Genomic DNA, 12,078 nt, shown 5'->3' with positions numbered 1-12,078 from the left:
TTGTGAGCCATTTGAAAAAAAAAATGAAAGCATAGATGAACGCAATATTCCTTTTGTCAAACAAAATAAATATTTAAAAGTCTAAAATAGTTTTATATATATATATAAGAAAAATGTATGGCATCAGTATTTTATGGAGTTCAGTTTTCATCATTTCCTTCTTTTATCGCGCTTCAATTCAGATGAACATAGGCACCGTTCTTTTCGTGGATGAAGATATTAAAAGGAAATGTTGGTCTCCTGCTAGTACAAGACTTTTATTAACGAGAATGATAGTCGAAGATCTATTGCCCTGTCCTTCAATTTTAAACATGATAGACGACGAGATCGTCTGCAACTTATTGGACTATGTGAAGCTGGTATATCATACCATCAACAAAGAGACTTGTGGAAACAAAAGACACACTATACTTCTGGCTTTCAGTGACGCTCTAGGTGAAAAATGTGACACACTTGAATATAATTTGAGGAAAAAACCCGATTTCTGTAAACGATAGTATTCATATAGATTTATCATTTTGAGACAGCGCCTAGTCGTGATTCTTGTTGACTACCACGTTTAAAATTTCTAAAATTCATCGAGGTTGAAATCGCGGAGAAAGAGAATTTCAGATCCTTTTCACTAACCTCATTCTGTCTTTAGGAGGTTATATGCGGCATGTTGTTCTTCCGAACGTCAAATATTCTTTTTATGCTGGTACGCTGGACTATACAAGCGTGGAAAAGATGCAAGAGCTTTATAAAGAAACCAAAAATCTACTGAAAACTAATGGTCACGGATGGGCTGAACCTGTGTGCGATTCGTGTGAGCATCTAAATCTTCCAGTTTTGTTGGGTTTTCTTGTTACCTTCTTGGTCTATCTTCTTGAACCTCATGTCCTTTCTTTGATCAGATCTTCGATATTTCAGGTTGCAAGTGCGAACCCCACAGTTTCAGCATAACTTGCCCTAAGGACTGCAAAGCCTGCGAAGCCTTGACACTGTACTATGGCCCTCGCTTTGAAAATTTTGACAGAACCATCCCCTCGCCTTTTCCAGATGTGGCGGTGCCTATCCCTTACTTCGACAGATTGATCAAACCCACCGTGTTGGCGGTACCGCTCAAGAGCTATCCTTTAAGGGGCATGCAGGCCCCTTGGGGCCTCAATCTGGTGGTTAAGTACTACCTCACCGGTTACAAATGTCTCGCCAAACGAAGGAATACCAGAGCCATGAAGATGTTCCAAAATGGAGTCTACTCCTGGATGATTGAGGAGGTCATACCACTTCTTGGCGACGAGGAGATCTACACAGTGTTCGGAGGAGTCTTAAGGGTTTTGGCAACATTGAAACGGCTCGGTGAATACTTTCTGTCTCAATTTCACATATATACCTCTTTGAAGGCCCTAAATACCATTTTATCTTCAACATATGTTTTCTTCCTTTTCAAAAAGCCAACCTTTAGAATTTTTTTCATTAAGGGGCTAAACGCATAGATCTGCACGCTCTCCGCAAACGCTATTCACACATGGCAGATGCTTACGTCAGGAGGACTTCGGTGAGCCACCTAATTATGTGTGGCATCTGCAATAACTTCTTTTTCCTTTCAGATTTGGACCTTTACGAAGCATAAGAAGATCGCTATGGCAATTTTGATTTTCCTATTCATCTGGTTTATGGTTGGTTGTTGCTTTATATGCTGCAAATTAAGAGGTAACCTTTTGTAGGGGTTGTGTTCTTTTTTTTTTTTAATCGGCTCATTTCAGATCGGGGCAAGAAGTGCAGTTCCGACGATGGAGGGTAAGAAACTATGGTTTTTGGCTTTTATATAATTATTTTAACATTTTTTTTCTAGTTCGAGAAGTAAGTATGATGATAGATAGGAAATGCATTTCTGAGTTAATCATAAAAAAATTCATTGTAGAGGCATGCAAATGTGAAGGAACTCTAAAAGGTAAGAAAACTTTTTTTTATATGAATATGTCAAACTGATTCTAAGTTTCTTTTTTCATCGTTTGAATTTTTGTAGAATGTAGCAAAAAAAAAGAAAATGGAATTGACATTTTCCAATCAAATTTTTAAAATATTCTCTTTTCATTTTAAGGCGCAGTAAAATCAATAACTTGTGGTGTTAAAAAGACGCTTTCTACCCTGACTGGCTGTAGAAGTAGAAGTGGAAGCAGAAGTGGCAGTAGAAGTGCTTCCCCAGGCAATAAAAAGGTAATATTGAAATTCACTAACGTATATTCAGAAAAAAAAAACAAATATGTCAATGTTAACTGAATTTTAGTGAACCGTGATACATTAATCTTATTGAGGTTATTCTGTGATCACAACGTATCAATCACAGAATATTAACACTCTAACCTAAAAGATAAATTCTATGATATTTTCTTAGGAAGCTTAGAACATAGAATAATATGAATTCAGAGCACGATGCATCTTTGTTCTAAGTTTTGGGATGATTTCAGAATAATTATATGTTTATTTGAAAGATAGTGTGGGTATTCATTTTTATCACCTTCATTACTTAATTTCAATTTAGTGATGAAAATATAATTGACATAACGTCATCAAGTGGAATCAAATTCATTGATAAATAATATGTTAAATATTATGACAAAACAATATAAGTTTTCGATGAGTGGTATGTTTTGATTATATTTGCCACTCTATTCATAAGAAATGGAATCGTTTGCTTAGCGTGATACCTATATTTGGGAAATTATTCAATAGATAATAATAGTTTGAAAGCAAGAAATGTCATTGTTTGATTTATGATGGAAGAAAAATAATCATAATAATCATTGGATATAATCTTTCTTCACTAACTTGATAAAAAAAATTATTGAAAAAATGAAACATCCAACAAACTGACATCCATAGAATACTTGTGTAGAAACTTCATCATTAAAATTTTCGATGCCTGACTTTAACTGTCAGAAACGGGGGATTCATGTTCATTTCACTCAGAGTAATGAAATGCCATACAGATATAAAATATATTACATCTCTTAGCAGAAATATTTTTGCGAGGTCGTATTTAGTATATCTAGTTATATCCGACCGGGCGAAAATATTGTATTATATTTTATATCTGTAGTGGAATAGGCGCTATTGGGAATCACGGCGAACAATATACATTCATATCTCGAGATTTTATATGTCTTACAATGAAAAATTACGTTTAATGTAGCGTTTCGTTTCATGTAGTATCCGAAAACGGCGAAAACTCATCCATGCAAAGCTACCTCTTTCGGAAGTTTTATGAACTACCTAAAAAAGAACAGAGGCGGATTGAAGCAGTTTTTGTTCGGTATTTACTTCTGAGCTCCAAGTGATGACGAACTATTTCGCTCAACTAGACAATAATTAGTGATGCAGTAATGGGAAGAAGTAACAAAGAGTGAGACAGTTACGCACAACTTCATTCTGTGGACGTTTCATCAATTTTACGTATAAAGCTATTAGGTGTAGGTATTTGTTTAGAAAAGCGTCCACAATAAGATCTAGAGCAAGTAATCTCAAGCGGATAGAACATTTATTTATTCTGTTCTATTTTAGGAGTCTCCCGGAATGAGGAATTAAACAGAATACCCCATTACCCATTTTTTATTCATTCATTCAAACTTTGGGAGTATTTCCCTTTCATTGTCATTGTTAATTTCAATGAATTCTTCCCCAAGTGAATAGTTGAAAGATCAATTGAAAATTGGGTAGAAAAATGAGGAAATCACTGATATGAAGTCATGAGCTTTTGACCGCTCATTAATTCATGAACCAATTGCACAATTGCAGTCCACAGAACTGAATATTGTGCAGAGCGTTCATTCAAATTCGAGGACTTGTAATCACTGAAAATCAACTCTAATTTCTCCACAGCACTCTTGACCACGAATTTGAATGAACGCACGTTATGATAGGTACTTATATGTAGTCTTGTAGTAATCAACTGACAATTCCACAAAACGAAAAGTCACCAATTCCAAGTCAAACAAAACACTCGTTTAAGTTTCAGAATTACACAAATGATAATACAAGATGGAGCTCCTTACTGTTACTTCCCTAGTTGGTATATGTATAGATAGAGCAATGGTTCCCAAACTTTTTTTCGTGGACCTCTTTTAAAGCTTCACTAGTTTCGGTGGACCCCTACAATATATAAATCTACAACCTTTTTTTTCAGTTGAAGAATTGCTTGGAAAACAAAGAAAGGCTATAAAATTAAATTCGGTAACACTGAAGTTTTTTCAAATGGTACAGATCAGAGTATTTGTATGTGAATTTAGGTATAAATAGGAGTTTTAGTAAAAACCAAGAAAAGGCTAAAAAATTCGGAATAAACGAATAACGTTTTTGATCATTGACCACTGACCATGCAAAATCAGGTAGTTTTCATTTGAAAGCGTTGAATATTTTCGAATAACACAATAAAATTGGATATTACAAATTAATAATAACATTGTTTAAGGAGAACAACTCCTTAAACAATGATAATAATAATAGCGCCTTAATTGCAAAAAAAAAACAATAATACATGATATTGTTTTTTTTTTGAGGATTTTATTATGGCACTACGCGCAGTTTGGTGACGAATCCCTGCCTAAATTTTTATTCTTTACAATCGAAACCAGAAAAATTTTCGTGGACCCCATTAAAAACTTGTGGACCCCCATTTGTGCTTCACGACACCGTGGACCCCCTTCGAGACCCCTGTGGACCACATTGGGAAACACTGATATAGAGGGATTCCTAATCAAATTTTATAACTTATTTGACCTGTTTTTCTAGATAGATAAATGAAAGTTTTTCGGAAAATCGTATTTCCTGTACTAAAATCATCGTGTAATTCTTTTTTGTTTCACGAACACATCCGAGTCGACAACTAAGAGGTAACTTATTCTTATAATCGTGATAAAAACAAAACTGTTATTAATTTCCCTTTTATAACTTAATATTTCCTTTCCTAAGATCGGAACAATTTTTTTGCTGATTTATTTTCTCCGAATACTTTCTATCAAATCCTTTCGTTTTATTAGTCTTCCAATTCACTTGAAAATCAAAATCTAATTGACTGATAGTCTTAATTACTCTAAATAGAGATAGAGGAGTCCAGCTTAGGATATTGAAAGCAATATGTCATTCACAAATATTTACGTAGAAGAATTATTTAGTTCGAAATTATTAGATCATCATGAATACGCATTTAGGACTGGAGATAAATTTGAAAAACGTGTTAACCACTCAATTTGAGTAATATTTATGACTACGATACTTGGAATTCCTAACAAAAGAATTATTGAACGATAAAATTACTTGTTAAGCCCAAGTGATAGTACTATCACCATCAGGGCCGCCACCAGGCATTTCAGCGTCCCGGTAAAATAAAATTTCGCCGCCATGCTTTTTCTAATTTATATGAATTTTTATTGAAAAAGTTATTCTTCTCAGGCATCTTTTTAATTTCATATGAAATCGTATTTAACTTAAAATCACCTTGTCAAAGGACCCCGCACGTTTAGTATGGGAAATGGCTTTCCGTGAATTTGGCTGAATTTTTGATATGTTGTAGTTCTTGATGAACTGATCAGAAAAGTCCCAAGCCACAAAGCTCAAAAATGGACAGTTTTCGAGATATGGAGCTTTGAAAATGGATTTTTTGCAATTTTCGGGGTTTTTGCTCATCAATCGGGGAGCTCTCATTTCTGGTTTTGATGGAATTTGGATGTTTGGTGGCCAGAACCCGACTGAGAAATGATCTTCCTTGGTTATATTAGGCACCGCCATCGATAATTCTTTATACACTGCTCCACATTGGCTATGAAATGAGATACAAAATCCAAGATCACTATTGATGTCATTTACATATGATATGTGATTTGTTTTTCACAAATCTCGATAATCTGACTATGGGGTGCCAAGACATTTTCCTCAGAATGTCTGGAAATTGATGATAGCATCCCACAGACAAACGAATCCGTGAAAATGTCTGCAGTTTTGATGCAATATAGTACTATACGGGTAGAATATAGAAGTCCAAGTGTTGGAAGCTGACTATGAATGGAACTTCCGATATTAACCCATGAATTCTTGAAAATAATTTTTTTTTCTTATGACCTTTTTGAACTTCACACATACGAATGAATACTATCTAATAATATGATCGTTGGCAAAATGAATGAGTAGATCAATCAAAAACAATATAATAATGAGAGTAGAATTCATAATAATAATAACAAATGATAATAAACAAAAAAAGTTCAAAGAAAAAAAAAATTATTTTCAAGAATTCGTGGGTGAATATCGGAAGTTCCATTCATAGTTAGCTTCCAACACTTGGACTTCTATATTCTACCCGTATAGTACTATATTGCATCAAAACTGCAGACATTTTCACGGATTCGTTTGTCTGTGGGATGCTATCATCAATTTCGAGACATTCTGAGGAAAAAGTCTTGGCACCCCATAGTCAGATTATCGAGATTTGTGAGAAACAAATCACATATCATATGTAAATGACATCAATAGTGATCACAATTATTATCCCTGAGGATATATGATTATGATTTTCCCATTTTCCCCCATTACAGCTCGCGATGCCTGGTTATGAACATTTCGGCTAACATATTTGATATTATTGGACATCAGATATATGAGGATTCAGTTATTATGGTCTCTCTTAAAAAAATCTCACAATATGTCGTTTCTCGGTCATGTGAATTATTCTGGCGTCATCTTGTGGCATGAAAAGATGTATGGAAGATCTTGGATTTTGTATCTCATTTCATAGCCAATATGAAGCAGTGTATAAAAAATTATCGATGGCGGTGCCTAATATAACGAAGGATGATCATTTCTCAGTCGGGTTCTGGCCGCCGTACATCCAAATTCCATCAAAACCAGAAATGAGAGCTCCCCGATTGATGAGCAAAAACCCCGAAAATTGCAAAAAATCCATTTTCAAAGCTCCATATCTCGAAAACTGCCCATTTTTGAGCTTTGTGGCTAGAGACTTTTCTGATCAGTTCATCAAGAGCTACAACATATCAAAAATTCAGCGAAATTCACGGAAAGCCATTTCCCATACTAAACGTGCGGGGTCCTTTATCAAACGATGGACGTTTTGTCGATTTCATCAAAAAACGTCCAGCATTGTTCAATAGTACGGCGCTCTATTTAAATAAGTTTAAAGTAAAAAGACAACGTAGTTCTTAAAGGTGCAGTAAGTCTTGTTTTATTAACTGACTTTGCGACCCTACAATTTGGCGCCCCGGCAAAATGTCCGGTATGCTCCTCCTGGTGGCGGCCCTGATCACTATACTGCTATCGTGATAGTAACTATCAGGGCCGGTTCCAGTGTATACAGCGCCCCGATGCAAAATAAAATGTTTGCGCCCTATTTGTTGAAATTGTGGTCAAGATTTTAGTTCAATACCTTTGGCGTCGGATTAAACAAATCTTTTCATGAAAAAAATTCCATATAAATATATATCCTAACAAGCTTCGTTTTCGAGATACAGGGTGTTGAATTATGAAAAAAAAAGTTTTTACTTATAGCACTAGTATTATTACATTCGTTGTTTTAATTTTCAAAAATTGAAGTAGATATTGTAATGTTTCGAATTAGGTAAGTGTCTCCTGCCAAAATTATCCAGTGGCGTAGATTTTTTTTAGTGAAGCTCTGACGATTTCAGAAATAAAATAATATTCTCGAAAAAAAGACAGTGGTGTAGATGTTCAATTGGAAAAGGAACATCGCACCCCAATATCTATGCCACTGGATAATGTTTGTCGGAGACACTTGACTAATTCGAAACATTACATTATCTATACTTCAATACCTAAAAATCAAAACAAGGAATGTAATAATATAAGTAGAAAACTGATTTTTTTCAAACTTCAACAACCTGTATCTCTAAAACGAAGCTTGTTAGGATATATGTTTATACAAAATTTTTCCATAAAAAAAGTTGTTCTATCCAACGCCAAAGTTCTTGAACTAAAATCTGGACCAACCTGTATTTTTATACTCGCGGGGGAGAAAGATTTCATTGTTTGCCAGGTCGAAAGAACCGACGTACCGGTCTGCCTTCAGAAGTTTAAACTTCTAAAACTCCAAAGAAAAATATATATGAATTTCAAGTTTCGTAAAATAATTTTGCAAAAAATTATTTTTTTTTTATTTTGAAAATTTCTGCCACCACTTCAGAACCGCGATGATCGTCTGCCGTTTCTTTTTGAATAGCTATAAGAGTGTATTTTGACATATCCAAACGGCAGCTTTCCTAAAATACTCTTTCAGTTCATGAAATATTCACACTTGTCTCTCCTGATGGTAGCTGAGGCCACCGCAACCGCGCTTAGCTAGCTCCCACATCATAATTGGTAGGAACAACAGACACATTGAGGGAATTTTAGACTTTCTAAAAAATGTGTGGTCTGCCGCCCACTGGCTCTTAGACTAACATCAAAAAATGTCCAAAACATTCTGAACATTGCAAAAATCTTGACATTCTGAACAGAGGCGAAAATCGAAGTACGTTAGTACTCGGAACAGGAAGGTAGAACGTGGTAACATTTCGAACAGGCAGCCTTTAGACTAATGCCCGCCACTCACGAGGCATTCTCTCGAGCATCTGGAAGCCAGGCACCCAAGAGATTCCAGTCGGACAGCCAAGTTCATTCTCTGATTTACAGTCGTGCGGCCGTGTCCAGAGCTGCCCGACTGTAAAATGAACCGAACGCTCGATCATGGGTACCTCGTGAGTGGCCGCCTTAAGGGCAATCAATTTGAGAACATGTAATATTATGTAGGAAAATAATGCTCAAATGAACCCGGCGTACCTCTAGGGAGTTCACATGAAATCTATTCATATAATAAATATTCCATCCATAATATGCCATCAACTTTGAAACTAACTTTATATCCAGGGCTCCACACTATACATACATATTCTAGCTGTGACCTCACAAGCGCTGTAACAAAGAGTAAAAGGGTTCGAGAATAAGTATTTGGAGTATGAAACTGAGAGTCCTGGAGTCCCTCCGAAACAACTGCACTCACATGAGGCACAAAAGTACGAATGACTTCACGTTATTGAGCGATGAAACCATAGTTCTGACTCGCCTTCCCAGTTGCTACCATGATCAATGGGATTCAAGTCAAGCTGCCACCATTAGATTAGTATGTGGGCGTGAATTGTCATGCATAAAAATTCCCTGCTCTCTCAGAAATGGTATATAAGTATAAAGAAAACATGGTCCATAAGAATTTCCTCTACGTACCTTACTGCTGTTAAATTTGCCATTTATTGAAACCAACTCTGTTCGGACCTCTGAGGCCTGAATACACAACTCCCCAGACCATAACAGATCTTCCACCCAATCATAGACGTCTTTATAGACGTTATAAAGACGGCTGTGATCGAATGGAACTCGCTCCTCTATACAGGCATCTGCGTGCCTTTTTCCTGGACGTATATGAACGCATCTACGACCATCAGCTCCTCCAATGCTGAATCTGGATTCCTCAGAAAAAAGTATCTGGGCCTACCGAGCTTCTAGCAGTTTATGTAATCTCGGGCAAATGGAAGACGCTCAATTCGATGCTCTCTGAGAAGTTCATAACCTGGTCTGAGAGACATTGTTTCACGGTCCATTTACTTACTTAATAACAGTAAAATGGCGATTTCGAAGACTTGTGGAAACCATGAAACTGTCATCCCTCAACGATGTGCATCTTCTTCTTCCAGAATCAGGTCTTCTGGTCAACCTGCCTGCCTTGTGATACCTTGTCAATAATCTTCAGACTTTAGATAGGATAACATTCATTCTTCTAGCAACAGATCCCATGGCTTAGCCCATTCTCAATAAGTGCCTCTATCCTCGTACTATCTTCAAGTGGTAAACTCATTTTGTGAAATTGTTTCCTTCAGAGCCTGGAAAAAAAAACTTTCCGATGAGCTATGTTGAACGCAACTAATAAACGATGAATTTATCGTGAAAAATTATTTGAAATATTCAATCAAGTTTTTTGGTCCATATGTCTACATTTTGCGCATATTTAGTTGATTTCCTAATCAAAGATAGAAAAGAACAAAATATTATGGGATCAATTTGAACACGTGAGTCTATTGGAAGAAGAACGGTGTAATATCTCTTCTTTTTTTTTTGCTCGCCAGTGTATTACTTCTATTTGATTAGACATTCTGATAAAAATGAAGCACACCTTTATTTTCATCAGGTTCTTCATTATCGATTTTGTTTTAATTTCTCGACTTATTCCAGGACTGTATGTGCTTCGCCGTTAAAGAAGAAGTATACAATGTTGAAGAAACCGAAGAGGAATCATTTCTGGAAGATGATAGTAGTGGCCTAAGGTGAATTCAAATATCTGAAGAAAAAATTTTTTCAAATTTAAAAATTTCTAGGAAAATGAATTTCGAGGAAGGGGGTTCCAGTTCTTTACAGAGACCTATGTGTGCACCGTCATACTCTTTTGGATACGATTTCCAGACTTCAACTTCTGAGAGCGTAACAGATTCAGGTAAAAAATCACATTTACTTTTCAGAGATTTTTGTTAAATTTTTTTCAAATTATTATTTCAAATAAACAATAGAAGGATAGAGCTCGGTCGTGTCCGGTCCTCGTGTTCCCTCTGGTCCTCGTCCACCTTCTGGGTTTCTTTATTAGGAATCCGTCGATCCTTCGACCTCTGACCTCCTAGGAATTTTTTTACCCTCTATGTAGGCCCAATAGTTTCAGAGATATGATTTTTTTCAAATTATCAACCAATTTTCATTACTTTCCATAGAAAATCATAATTACATATATTTATGAGATATATTCTTTATTTTTTTGCTGTTTTTTGGACTAGAATTTTCAAGAGAACAGTCGTTTTTATAATCATAATGTTTTTTATGGGATATAAATGACGGTCCAAAATTTAAAAACAGAAGTTCATGTTTTTAAATTTTGGGCCGCCATTTAGATTGCATAAATAAAATGAAAAATTGTTCATGTTTGTAATAATAATAACAAAACATGACAAAGAACCTAACTATTAAAATTAATTTGAACGCCCATATTTGACCATTTTGAAAAATGAAAATATTCGTCATATTTTCTCGTACATAATTTGATCTTAAAGAAGAATTATCCGAAATTTGTTCTAAAAAAAATCTGCGAAATTAAAAAAATTGGGTACTTTGGCTGAATGCAACTCTGTTTTTCTATATTTATGTGTATTATTTTTGAGTATAGAATAATTATGCTATACTCAAAGTATATTACCTCATCTTTAGAAAAACTTTAGTGAGCAGGTTTTCAGCGGTGGCACAACATATTATGAAAATTTAAAATGGCTGAATTTTTTCAGGATTCTAATTTCAACGAAAATTCTCTCAACTTCTTTAAATTGAAAATTTGATTGCATATTCGGAGGTATTTTTTAATTCATACCTTAATTTGGTGTATCAGGAGTCCCAAATTCATTGTCTAGTGAGAGAATCTCAGAATCCCTTTGAGCTAAAAATAAAGAAATGGCTAATTTTAGGGCCCGATTTTTGGCAGAATGAATTTGGTGAAAACCGCAACCTCATAACCCCCAACAACCCCCTGGCTACGCCCTTGAACGAACTCAACCGTAATATATTCAAGATCCGAACCTTCCTGAAAAAATTAAATTTCTAGGACATTCCCGTTCGAATTTTATCGTGTTTATGGCCGGACGGACATTCTTGAATCTGACCACGGTTCGAAAACAATATACACTGTGACGAAATAATTGAGCGATCTGTTCGGTTCCTCGAATATTCTTTTTTTTGTAATTATTACGGATACGTGCGATTGAATAGAAATAATAGATCAAAATAGGTACAATGGAGTGTTCTATTCTGTTCAGATTTATATGAGATATATTTATGTTATTTACAAGTCATTCATCTTATAATACCTAATTTTATATTTTCAGAGGGAGAATTAGAAATGAATAGTCAGACTCCGCAGTCCAGGTCAAGATAAATACAAAATCCCTTTACTTATGTTTATGAGATATATGAATATTTTATGGAAATAAATTCTTTCAAATTCTTTCTTCA

At 35.2% G+C, this 12,078-nt stretch overlaps 1 protein-coding gene across 2 annotated transcripts; it reads left to right on the top strand.

Moving 5' to 3' along the window:
* The first annotated feature begins 46 nt into the window (after positions 1 to 46).
* Positions 47 to 12,070, top strand: LOC123675158. 2 transcript variants are annotated; one of them, XM_045610451.1, is made up of 12 exons: positions 47 to 435; positions 644 to 805; positions 910 to 1,338; positions 1,461 to 1,537; positions 1,590 to 1,692; positions 1,746 to 1,779; positions 1,835 to 1,842; positions 1,904 to 1,933; positions 2,084 to 2,199; positions 10,267 to 10,358; positions 10,410 to 10,525; positions 11,952 to 12,070. In XM_045610451.1, exons 1-12 carry the CDS (start codon positions 114 to 116, stop codon positions 11,999 to 12,001), a joined length of 1,539 nt encoding a protein of 512 aa, XP_045466407.1. In that variant the 5' UTR covers positions 47 to 113; the 3' UTR covers positions 12,002 to 12,070. The 2 variants fall into 2 exon arrangements, with proteins under 2 accessions (XP_045466407.1, XP_045466408.1); XM_045610452.1 differs by having other exon boundaries at positions 48 to 435; positions 894 to 1,338.
* Positions 12,071 to 12,078: the final 8 nt, after the last annotated feature.

This window comes from Harmonia axyridis, chromosome 3 (assembly GCF_914767665.1).
Source record: "Harmonia axyridis chromosome 3, icHarAxyr1.1, whole genome shotgun sequence".
NCBI lineage: Eukaryota > Metazoa > Arthropoda > Insecta > Coleoptera > Coccinellidae > Harmonia > Harmonia axyridis.
The sequence above is the reverse complement of the archived record's forward strand: the minus strand, read 5'-3'. Positions and strand labels throughout refer to the sequence as shown.